This window comes from Staurois parvus, unplaced genomic scaffold, assembly GCF_062004578.1.
Source record: "Staurois parvus isolate SC_StPar_1 unplaced genomic scaffold, SC_StPar_1.0 ptg000173l, whole genome shotgun sequence".
Lineage (NCBI taxonomy): Eukaryota > Metazoa > Chordata > Amphibia > Anura > Ranidae > Staurois > Staurois parvus.
In genome coordinates this window covers 1,488,747-1,502,078 of record NW_028317969.1, presented here as the reverse complement: position 1 = coordinate 1,502,078, position 13,332 = coordinate 1,488,747, and the positions used below count along the sequence as shown (strand labels likewise).

Below are 13,332 nucleotides of genomic sequence, written 5' to 3'. Positions count from 1 at the left end.
AACTTTGAGCATTATTAGATATGCAACTACCCCCCCCCCCCACACACACACACACCTTGGAAGGGGTGTTCTGAAGTTAACAGAGAGCAATAGGAAGCAACAGGAACAATGGAACCAGTAAGACATTGGGAGCTACCAAAATTTCTGGCAGATCCAAAAAAATTTGTTTTATGCAACCATCGAAAAGGTTTAAAGGCTGGCCATAGATGGCTGATTGAAAAAACCAAAAACAGATTAACCCATCCACACGAGGCGGAGAGAGGAATCCCCCCCCACTGTACCATTGTATTCTGATAGCAGGACTATCCATTTGATTAACAAAAGTTTTCTAACAGTCCCGATCGACAGAAGTTGATTTTTGGATAGATGATCGAAGTTCTGCCGATCCCTGCTGTAACAGCTGAATTTTGATCCATCTATGGGCAGCTTAAAGTGTTACTAAACCCCGGACCCTGCATTCACTATATCTGCTGCTCTCCCACCGTACACAGATCATGGAAATGCAATCATTTGATTAAATATAAACCGATAAATACTTTTCTCATCAGAAGTACGTAGCAGTCTTGTGATTTCTATCAGTGCCCAACAGAGCACTTCTTAAAGCTTGTAGAAGGAGTTTTCATTCTCTACTGATTGTCCTATGAGGCTGCATAACCCCTGACCCTCTGTCTATAAGGTGTCGATTGGCCCTTTGATGATCACATGCACTCTCCCAAGAAAAAGACAAACAAAAAAAAACCCTCTAGCAATACACACCAAACAGGAGCATGTGCAGAGCGACAGAGAGCCATCCCCGCTGGGAGAACACAGCGATTACTGCTAGCACTAGCAATAATTGTAAAATCCGACAGTCTACGGCCACATCTTCAGTGCATTTACAGTCCATTTTAAAGGAACACTCATTTTCTTTACCAAGTTGCATGTATTAAAAGGTGTGCAAACTTACAGCATGCTGTATTTTTTTAATGCACATGAAAGCACTGTAGTGTAAACTAGACTTATTGGAATACATTCATTTTACTTGCCTATGCATTTGTACTGCGTTTTTTCAGTATTATAAAAAACAAACTAAAAAAACAGAACAAAAAAAAAAAAAACGCATCCAACTGCATCTGGTGTAAACAAGAGCTAAATATCTGGTTTTAGAATGGGATGTTTATAAAGCTCATATGTATGTGACAGTCAGAGTTTATATTCAGAGTATATAGTGTGTGAATATTTGTACATAATGAAAATGGATCAGCAAGGGGCTTGAAATATAAAGCGTGCATCAATATTCCTTTTCAGGTGAACTTTACAGTAACAACTAAAAAGGCGCACCGAGTAATAATACATGCAAATTTTTCCTCTCCTCTTAAAGATTTTGAGAGTACAGACTGTAACGGGTTGGCAAAATAATAATAAACAATGCAGAAAACTGGATCATATCCCAGTGGAAACCGCAATGAATCATACGGAACTCCAAATATACTGTAGGTGGAAAAGAATAATTAAAAGAATCTCTATGCAATTCCTTCCGTCAGGGTATCAAAAACCTAACATACTAAAACATTTGTTCACACATTGTCATGCATTTTGCTGCGTTCTGCTGTAAAAGAACCCCCAATGGGTTTTTACAAAAAAATATAAAAATAAATAAAAGCACTAACTGCTCAGAAAAAAAAAAAAAAAAAAAAAAAGGATTGGTTTGGATATTGATGATACAAAATTATTACAGTGAAACTCCAGTATAAAAGAAAAAAATTAATAATACACATTCAGGTTCTTCTTTGATCATCCCCCAAGGTTCTCAGGGAAGCCAACACTTTGGGAAATGCTCACCTTGTTTCACCAAACCAAAAAAGCCTTCTGGAAGACTTCATCTCCTTCATTCATGAGCTGCTTTTTTTTCTGAGCCATCTTCATACTTGGGGACAGAGGTATTTTTACCTCTGACGGACCCTTCCATGGGCTGGGTGGCCCTTTTCAATTATTGGGGGTTGGTAGCCTCTTTGTGGTCAGTCTGATATCTTTTCTTCCATCAACATGTGATACCTTTATGGCTATAATATAACTGTACTGACAATGACTACAAATACTGCTTACTTGTTTTGTAAACCAATTCATTATAAAGAAAAAGGAAACTTGTACACACACACACACACACACACACACGTCCTGAGGAAGTCTTCATGCACACTGGATGTTTTTACAGCGGCGCGCACAAACACACACACAACAGTCCTGAGGAAGTCTTCATGCACACTGGATGTTTTTACAGCGGCGCGCGCACACACACACACACGAAACAGTCCTGAGGAAGTCTTCATGCACACTGGATGTTTACACAGCGGCTGTTTTTGGCTTTTGATGTTTTTTTTCTACAGCCAGTAAAGCCCCCCAGCATGTTTTCCTATGTATCCATGCACACACAGATTGTAATCAACATTTTTTGATAGGGGCATTTTTTGGCTTAAAAAAAACAAAAAAAAAAAAAACAACCCAGGACTAGTGGGTTTCTAGAGTTTTTTTTTAGCTGCAAAAATGCACTAAGGCTGAAAAACATGGCAAAATGCAATAAATCTCTGCAAACCAGCATTTTGTGGACTTTTTTTTTCACAAAAAAAAACCCTCTAAAAAAACGCCGCTAAACGCTAATACAATGGAAAAAAACCTCAGGTTTTTAACATGACTTTACACAGCTAACGTTACCAGCGTTATCAAAACGCCCCGTGTGCATGGAGCCGAAGAGTAAATAGATAGTGGTGAACCGAAATTAAAATTCTGGTGCCGAAAATTCAGGATATAACTGGCTGAAAACCGAAACCTAAATTAACAGTTTTTAAAAAAATGTATATATTTTTAAAACGCAATTTTTTTGGAAATAGACTTTAATGATTAAAAAACCCCCCACAATATATATACCCCAATTTTTTTGTAAAATATGAAAGATGTTACGCCGAGTAAATAGGTACCCAACATTTCATGCTTTAAATTGCGCACATTCCTGGAATGGCGTCAAACTACAGTAGTTAAACATCTCCATGGGTGATGCTTTAAAAATTTCTACAGGTTGCCAGTGTAAAGTTACAGAGGAGGTCTAGTACAAAAAAAATGATTGCTCTTACGTTCGTGGCGATACCTCACGTGTGGTTTGAACACAGATTTCATATGTGGGCGTCGCCCTACGTATGCGTTCACTACTACGTGCAAGCACGGGGGCACTTAAAGTTTAAACTGTCCCTTTAAAAAAAAAAAAAAATGTATTCACTTTTTTTCCTATCACAAGGAATGCATGCATCCCTTGTGATAGAAATTAGTGACAGGTCCTCTTCATGGAGAGATATGGGGTCAATAGGACCCCATATCTCTCCTCTGCAATGTAAAGCCTTAGATTAAAAAAAAAAAAAAAAAAAAAAGCATTGATCTGGTGCCTTAAAAGTATATATAAAAATAAAAAGGCCTCGTTTACAAGGCGCCAGAACCAAAAGTGACATTGCTTTGGTCCTCCAGGGGCATAGAGATGAGTGGAGGCAATCTTGCCTTCAGTCATCTCTATGCCCAGCACCGGGATCGTTTGGTGGTTTCTCAGGTAAGGCTGAGAACTACCGAGCGGCTGCGGGAAGAGGGGTTATCTTCTGCATCTGTATCGGCGCTAATTTTCATATCAGCCATCAGGGGTGTTTTAGGCCACTGAAATTTTGCTACATCCCTAGAAATAGACTGCAAAATGTGTAGAATAAAGGGTTTTGACCCACATTTTTGAATCTCTATTGGTACAAGTATAATGCAATTGGCTGTGGTCTTACATTTGTAAAAATATATCAACTATAGATTTTATGAACTATACTACTGTTTTGAAAGACCCTTTTCACACGATGGGTCCGATCAGGTCTGCCTGTCAGTTCTTCAGGAGGACCTGGCCCATTCACCCCTAAGGACAGGCGTGTGTAAACGGACCCATGTGTTTACACCCGACTACCTCCAGGTCCGAACCGGTCTGCTTAAAAAAATACAAGGAGGTGGATCCTTCCTCTTTCATTTAGGTAGATCGGAGGGTAGTTGGGTGTAAATGGACAGTGGAGCCTGTGGACTCCCAGCCACCCATAGGGGGGAGTAGGCTCTGTCCATGTCTGCTCTGTATAAACTAAGTGGACACAGATGTGTCATCCATCCACTCTGCTAGGCGCAGGGGGGATGAGAATCAGAGATTGCGTCCCCAGCTGATCGGGACAGAGTCCGCCCCATCTGAAAAGGGGCCTAAAAAATGGATTTTAAATACATGTCATAACGTAAATTATACATATTATATTTTGGTTATTATCATCGTCTTGCGTATCCCTAAAGTCCTCCTTTCCCTTACCTCGAATATACTTCACTGGATCTGAAAACATTGCTAGAGTCACTTCCAAAACTGGATATGTAGAAACATCCCTGAGCCGTCCAAGTGTTTTGTGGACTCTTTTTTTTTTTTTTTTTTTTTTTGTAAGGCAATGTGTTTAAGTTTAGAAACATTGCAGATGCTCAAATTAGACTTCATCCTTTATTTTGAGAAGTTCTTGCTCTACAGCATTCTGGAAAACCATCTATGAACTTACTCTTGATTGAACAGGATAAAAAAAAAAACTTCTCAAGATGAACCCTATCAATGATGAACCCTATCCAATCTTGGGGTCAGATTGAAAAGGTTTCAGGCATAAAACAGAAGACATTTCTTGAAAATTCAAAATTCAGAGACCAGATTTTCAGAGCAGAGGAGATCATATGTGCTGCTCAATTCATCATCCTAGCAAAAATACTTCCACAATACTAAGTTACCCACAAACCTATTCACATCACATATGGCATTAAATACATCGAAGTGATAAGCTGGTGAAAAAAAGACCCCTAGAAAGAAGAGAAATGTGCTCATTAGTTAAAGTCACATCTGAAGAACTGATCACATTATGAATCATTTCTTGGAACTCTTCTTCCGTTAAAGAGAACATTTGTTTTCTGAGATGTTTTCTTCCATCCCTCCACTGCCGTTTCCTCTGAGTAATGTAGAATTTGTCTCGGTTTTATTCTTTTTTTTTTGGCATTTTAAATAAGACTCTGCTTTAGTTTTTTGATGCATCAAAGAAAAACAGGATAAAATCAAGTCTCTCAACTCTCAAGGTAACTGATCCTCTAGAATCAATTGTATCTGACATTTCTGATTGTACAACCTCGAACTGAAAAGCTATCCATTCGTGTTGCCTTTTCAGAATGGAATAGGTTGGTTTTCCTATACCTACTAGTTCTTAGTCCATATTCATAGAGTTCTTCAAAATATTGAACATCCTGGTAGTACTCTTCATGCCTAGTGGAAGAAGTTTCTTCCTTACATAAATCCTGTTCAAGGTGTTCAAAATATTACTAATGTATTGATAATGGTTCTTACGGAGACTGGGATTGTGGTCCTCCATTTATCATCAGATTTTTAAAAGTGTGTGCTCTTCATACTGTAGTCAGACCCATCAAATCCAAAGAACATTGAGACAAAAACAGAATTCCAATCTGAATCAAGCTGGTCTGAATACACACTGAAAAAGGTATATTCTTAACACTCTCTGTATTATAGATTCACGGATATCCTTTTCAGGCTTGTAAAATCCCACCAGATTTTAATCTCATTGATTACCAAATTCTTGTAGAAGTCAAAGTCAGTTTGGAGTGCAGATTCTATAGTCTGCATACTCAAAAAAAAAAAGGTGGATAGCCAAGTGCCAGGAGCCTGGCAGGTAAGGAATCTCAGGACGCGGTGTCCAACTGCTGCTGCGTGCTGCTTAAAATCTGTACGTGCTACTCGATAATGAATTGAAATGTCGATTTATAGGAGGAGGGAGATAAACGCTCCCCATAAATCTATTGAAAATTGCAGATAAATCCACAGGAACACTGAAGGAGCAGCAATCCACATGAGAACAAGGCTATAAATCCAATAGAGCCAGTACAACACTACAGATAAAGCTTAGCATTTAAACTCCCAGTGACGGAAAGGCGTCTCCTCCCCATGAAAGTAAAATCAGAAGCAAAAGGTGCCGGGATGTGCTTCAATCCTCTGAGATGACCTTCATTAAAAATTATAAGTGACATAAAAAAAATCCCACAAAAAACCCCACAAGCGTCAGCCCATAAAGGCCCTAAACTGGCCATACACCAATATAGGGTTCTCCAAATTTTCCAGTTCCAGTACTAGGACCACATTATTAAAAAATAAAATATATATATATATATATATATATATATATATATATATATATAATCAATCTGTTTTATAAGTTCCAAGAAATAATACATCAGAAGCCCCCCAGCACCTCAGAATCCCACATGACATCAGAGCCCCATTTCACATCAGAAGGCCCCCCCCTTTCAAATAAGAGTTCTGAGTCCTCTTATCCTCCCTTACAATCTTCACTATGGTGGCAGCATAGTACAGGGTGGGAGGCAGAGCTGGTCTAGATGGAGGGAGGGAGGTGATCAGGTCTTTTTCTGAATGCTGGTGTGGCCCTGCATGACGCCGCCCTTGATCAGAGTCATGTGCTTCCATATTGAGGTTGGGTTGGACGCCAGCACCAAAGCAATAAATGACGCCATGTCCCCTGGTTGCTCAGCATCACTGGTTATGATGCTGGTGGCTGACCCACCTGCACCATGGAAATATATGAAGAGAACACAGAACATGTTTATTGGGCCACAAACTCTTGCAGCAAGCTAACGTGGCCTTTGGGGAAAAGTCTAGGGAACCCTGCATCAAAGAAAAAAAAAATGTAATATTTTATTACCACTAGATATCACATGGCTTGGATGACAAAAAACCTTCAGGAGATGCATTTAATCCCCTCTTCTATCATGAATTCTGCTGTCAGACTCATCCACCTTACTAACCGTTCCATATCTGCCACCCCTCTCTGCCAATCCCTCCACTGGCCTCCACTCAGTGCCCTCCACCCCTCTCTGCCAATCCCTCCACTGACCTCCACCCCTCTCTGCCAATCCCTCCACTGGCTTCCCATTGCCCAACGGATCAAATTAAAAACATTAAGAATAACATATAAAGCTATTTATAAACACTGCCCCAAATTACATCACCGATCTTGTCTCCAAATATCACCCAAACTGTACTCTCCGCTCCTCGCACGACCTCCCGCTCTCTATCTCCCTAGTCTCCTCCTATGCTTGTCTCCAGGACTTCTCCAGAGCCTCCTCCATCCTCTGGAACTCTCTACCCCAATCTATCAGACTATTGCTTACTCTGCCCACTTTTAGGCGATCTCTGAAAACCTCTCTTCAGGGAAGCCTATCCTGCCCTCAGCTAATAATGGAATCTTCTATTCCTACCAGTCCATTCCCCACAGTTATTACCTTTTGTACCACCAGCCCCTCCCTCTTAGATTGTAAGCTCCAAGGACCAGGGCCCTCCTATCCCTCTTGTATTGAACTGTATTGTCTCCCTTTATATTGTAAAGCGCTGAGCAAACGGTTGGTGCTATATAAATCCTGTATAATAATAATACATGTTTAGGTGGCAGAGCATGATTGCCCAGCACTACTTTTTTGGGTCTTCTGCCTTGGTCTAATCAAAAATCCATGCAGGTCCTTACCTTCTAGCAGAGGGGGGTGGTGTGACCCTACGCTCACATATTTAGCTATGCATGTATTGTGAATAGGCTTGAACATCAGTGGATAAAATTACATAGGACATACCTGAACAGAATACAAAAACAGTATACACCCATGTAGCCATGCTCAATAAAAGGTGATTAAATGAACAGACTGTACAAAAAAAAAAAAAAAAAAAAAAAAAAGTAACAGTAGTTGCCATTACTTTTTTTCATTTTCATAATTTTTTTCATTTATTCATGTTTTTAGACATTCATAGGGATTGAAGGGGAATTCATCCAATCCAGAGTTATTTGTGCTTCCATTGTGTTACATTTCTCAAGCACAGAGATGGTTAAAAAAAAAAAAACACTGGGTTACATACAACACTTACTGCCCCCAATGTGTCCACTTAAAAAATGTGGCCTGTCACACAGAAAGAAATTTGATAAAATGACAGCTCTTGGGATCAATAATTCCATTTCATGTCAACTACCCTGGTGCTAAAATTGTGCCACATGAAGGAACAGGAATTTATCACCCAATGACGTCGTTGTAGAAAGCCTGGACAGTAGGAAAATAAAAACTCTAATTCCATGTAGAGAGAATAAAAAAAGTCCAGATGTCACACTAGACCAATAAAATGACTATTCTCATGTCATAACTTGAATTTATGGTGAGCCAGAGTTGGATTCAACAATGGGCCACCCAGGCCGTGGTCTAGAGCAAGCCTTGGTGCCTTCTAGGTTCTTCAGAGATGCTTGGCAAAAGTACCTAAAAACATTGCCCCAAATTGCCCAATTACAAGCCAGCAGGTGGATCAAGTCTGCCTTTTTCTTACACACAGTCATAGGTTCTCATTGTGCAGAATTACAGCCTTGGGCACTGTGCTGGCCAGCTGCTGGCATCCTAACAATCGGTCATGTCATTGATTGATATGGAGGACCATTGAGTGCCTGTACAGCATCCTCATTTGTCCCTCTCCTGTCCATCGCCATCAGCACTGGGGTCATGTTTGCTGAGTGATTGAGAAAAATGATGGAATACCAGTCAGTACCAAAGTGTGCAAAAGTAGATTATAAAAAAAATATAAAATAAACACCTAAATGTTGGGTGTCCTATGTGTGTGGGTACTGCTGCATTATGTAAAACTATTCATTTAGTTCTTGATGCTTTAGAATGGGGTGCCTCGAGACTATACAAAACTTTTAAGTGTGCTTTGACAAAAAGGTTGAAAAACACTGGTCTACCGCAATGGGCGTCAATATCATCGTAGGTCACATCAGCAGTATGGTTGCCCTCAAAGGGCTGGTTGCTTGCACAATGCAGAGTTCAGGGGCGCGTTACGCGCAGAGTTCAGGGGTCGTTACGCGCAGAGTGCAGAGTTCAGGAGTGAGTTATTTACAGTGTACAGAGTTCAGGAATGTGTTCTGTACAGTTATTTATTATAGGTACTTATATGGCACCATCAATTTACGCAGCGCTTTACAATATATATATATATATATATATATATATAGTACATTCACATCAGTCCCTACCCCTCAAGGGGCGTGTAATCTAAGGTCCCTAACTCACATTCATACATACTAGGGCCAATTTAGACAGGAGCCAATTAACCTACCAGCATGTCTTTGGAGCGTGGAAGAAAACCAGAGTACCCGGAGGAAACCCACGCAGGCACAGGGAGAACATGCAAACTCCAGGCAGGTGGTGCTGTGGTTGGGATTTGAACCAACGACCCTAGAACTGCCAGGCGGAAGTGCTAACCATTTAGCCACTGTGCCGCCCTACAGAGTTCAGGGGTGTGCAGAGTTTCGGATGCATTATGCACAACCCCACCCCAATCTTTCTTGCATCTCTGTCCCAGCTCTACTACCTGTGTTTTCAGCTCTAGTACCTCACCTTGCAGGGAGATCAATCTCTCTCTCAGATTCTTGAGACGTGTCTCCACCATGCCCCGCCGTGAGTACATGCAGGGATCTGTTAGAGCCGGGAGCCACTGAGAGCAAAGCTGTCCCCTGTAAACAGTAAAAGTACAACATGTTGCAATGCAGCACATAAAATTAATGGAGGTAAAAAAAAAACAAAAACAAAAACAAAAAAAAACAACACACGGGAGTGCTACAATGCATTATACCAACACCTTTGTTCCATGCCATGGTGTTGCCATGCGGTGTGAATCAGCCCTTAAATAAATTCAGAAATTCGCTGTGAGAATTGTAAGAAACTCTTTGGATGGCGGTGTGGCCTTAAACCGATACAAAGTAACTTTTCTTCCTCTTGGAGAAACAGCGGTGTGCCCCAGCAGCAATGGCCTCTGGGAGAACATGTGCAGCTAATTAGAACACAGCCAGCAGCGTCCGAGCATACGCTCTGGTTAGATCATCCGTTTGTTGTATCCAGGCTTGAAGGTTTGCTGCTGGATGGTTAATGGGCTCGTTTTGGAGAGGAAAGATCGTGTTTCTGGGAGTGTGAACAGCTGAACTCCAGCGCAGAGACAACACGTGTGTGTGACTTGGTCATTTCCTGGCTTATTGAGGCTTCCTTACCAATTTTATTTAGGGGCACAGCTCAGACAATGACAGGACCACCAGCACATCTGGTTCCTGCACCTGTGTCTCCACTGGAAGCCCATTAAGCTCCTGAAACAGCCGCCTTCATGTGTAGAAAGCTCCTGGGGGGTCAGATTAAAACAGGCGGGGGAGGTGGAGAAGTCTGGACAATTACCAAGTTTGTTTAATTAGCAAGTATTATTAGTGCAACCTTTTCTATCAAGACCTACAGGAGAAAAAGCTGAAGATCTAGGTTACAAAACCACCTATGGTTTTATGTTGAGGTGCTCGTTAATGTACTATTTTACAGAGTCTGTACCAGGGTTCCTCCAGGGGTTTGCTTGAGCAATGAGCAATTTCTGCAGGTCATTAAACTTCCCACTGACACCATTGATCTTTTTAACTTTCAGGAAGGGGGTAATTCTTCTCAGTGACCACATGTGTAAGGAGCATGCTTCTCACGGACCACCACACTAGTGTCTCATGAGTTGTAGATATTGTAATAATTAGTAGGGGTTCCCTTTGACCAGAAAATTATTTCAAGGGTTCCTCTGTGTTAAGAGGGTTGAAAAAGGCTGGCCTATATAAATGGTAACAGGTCACGCAGTGCTTTACAATATATAGGGAAACCGTACAGTTGCAATGCAAATCAAGACAAGAGCTTACAATCAAATGAACGTATTTTAATATTCAATGCGTTAAAGTAGCCCAACCATTTAGGCAAAATCCTCTCATCATAAAAGAGGTATAGACTCCAGAGAGAGATATCATATTATGCTAAAGATAATAATTGAGAGGTTATAAAATAAATTATCGTATCACCCATTATTTGGTCTCCATTCAGTAGCCAAAAAAGGCATGCAAAAAGAAGGATTTGTGAAAAGAGATTCACAGAAAAGCGGCTACATTATGAACAGAATGTGACACTCAGAAAAATTTCCAAAAATTATGCTTTATTACACTTATAAATATGACATATGGGCAGTCGCCCTGGTTTACCATCACCTCAGTATGAGACAATACACACAGACCTAAAACCATTAAAATAACACCAAGACCGGTCTAAATGCATGTGGAACAGAGAAAATGACTACAAGAGTCCCTGTGACACAAACACATAGGTGAACACTTCCCACAGGAGGTGTATCCAAAAATTATACCATAGGTATACCATAATACATGTTATAATATTAGAATTCGGCAATTGCCATAATGGTTATATCCCAAACAGGGAATCTAAAAATTATACTATGGATATGGATATCACATGTATGCAATTCAGCAAGCACAGAATGCGTCAAGAGGAGAACAATGCGCCTCAGGCCTGTATGAAAAAAGACAAAAATGTCATATGTATAATACAATACATTCCTGTGCCGGCACAAGTGGTTGGGGCCCATTCATCTGTATATACAGCTGTTTCCTAGAGCTCTTAAATGAGAATATGCCCCATTTATTCCCAGGATGGAAGAAAAGATGCAAAAAGCAGCACTCTGCTTGAAATGGTTTCTTCACAACTACATGTGGACTACATACCACTTTCTGTAAGAAAAACAAGACACATCCCAAAAGATCTTCTGCCTGTTGAAATGCATGTGGTATATCTTGTTTCCCATAAAAAGCACCAAGATGTCCCCATCCACCTGTGCAATAGATAATAGGAACGGAAAGGATGTCCTTCATAGGTATTGCCATACAAGGCCAAAGAGGCCAAGGAACCACCGCTGACATCCGCCGATATACCGCGGGTTCCAGCCCCCTCTTGGCGCCTGTGCTGCTTAGGCTTGCCTCATGGCATGTGAAGATGGCTTCCTCCTAATGGGTCAGCGTGCGTTCCAACTAGTGCGCATGACCGGAAGTGACGTATCTGACGTCATACTTGTGCCGGCACAGGAATGTATTGTATTATACATATGACATTTTTGTCTTTTTTCATACAGGCCTGAGGCGCATTGTTCTCCTCTTGACGCATATTGTGCTTGCTGTATTGCATACATGTGATATCCATATCCATAGTATAATTTTTGGATTCCCTGTTTGGGATATAACCATTATGGCAATTGCCGAATTCTAATATTATAACATGTATTATGGTATACCTATGGTATAATTTTTGGATACACCTCCTGTGGGAAGTGTTCACCTATGTGTTTGTGTCACAGGGACATTAGACTCTTGTAGTCATTTTCTCTGTTCCACATGCATTTAGACCGGTCTTGGTGTTATTTTAATGGTTTTAGGTCTGTATGTATTGTCTCATACTGAGGTGATGGTAAACCAGGGCAACTGCCCATATGTCATATTTATAAGTGTAATAAAGCATAATTTTTGGAAATTTTTCTGAGTGTCACATTCTGTTCATAATGTAGCCGCTTTTCTGTGAATCTCTTTTCACAAATCCTTCTTTTTGCAGAGATATCATATTACCCCGGTACAAATCATTAGTAACACCTCATCTGGAATATGCAGTTCAGTTTTGGGCACAAATTCACAAAAAGAACATTGGGGAACTGGAGAAAGTACAGAGAAGGGCAACCAAACTGATAAGAGGCATGGAGGAGATCAGCTATGAGGAAAGATTAGAGGAACTGAATTTATTCTCTCTTGAAAAGAGGAGATTAAGGGGGGATATGATCACCATGTATAATACATAAGGGGGGATATGATCTCCACGTATAATACATAAGGGGGGATATGATCTCCACGTATAATACATAAGGGGGGATATGATCACCATGTATAATACATAAGGGGGGATATGATCACCATGTATAATACATAAGGGGGGATATGATCACCATGTATAATACATAAGGGGGGATATGATCACCATGTATAATACATAAGGGGGGATATGATCTCCATGTATAATACATAAGGGGGGATATGATCTCCATGTATAATACATAAGGGGGATATGATCACCATGTATAATACATAAGGGGGGATATGATCTCCATGTATAATACACAAGGGGGGGATATGATCACCATGTATAATACATAAGGGGGGGGATATGATCTCCATGTATAATACATAAGGGGGGATATGATCTCCATGTATAATACATAAGGGGGGATATGATCTCCATGTATAATACATAAGGGGGATATGATCTCCATGTATAATACGTGTCTCTAGACATGTAAAAGTATAGAATCAAGCATTTTACACA

The 13,332-nt window shown here is 40.5% G+C and overlaps 1 protein-coding gene across 3 annotated transcripts in view; it reads right to left on the bottom strand.

Moving 5' to 3' along the window:
* TSKU (tsukushi, small leucine rich proteoglycan) overlaps positions 1-13,332 on the bottom strand; it is a 60,178-nt gene that overhangs the window by 15,597 nt on the left and 31,249 nt on the right. Inside the window, exon 2 of one of the 3 annotated variants that reach the window (XM_089676748.1) lies at positions 9,508-9,623. The exons of the other annotated variants lie outside the window; for them this stretch is intronic. Within the exon in view, the coding sequence (XP_089532874.1) occupies positions 9,508-9,577 (70 nt within the window). The 5' untranslated portion in view covers positions 9,578-9,623. The remainder of the gene's footprint in view (positions 1-9,507; positions 9,624-13,332) is intronic. 3 annotated transcript variants of the gene reach the window in all.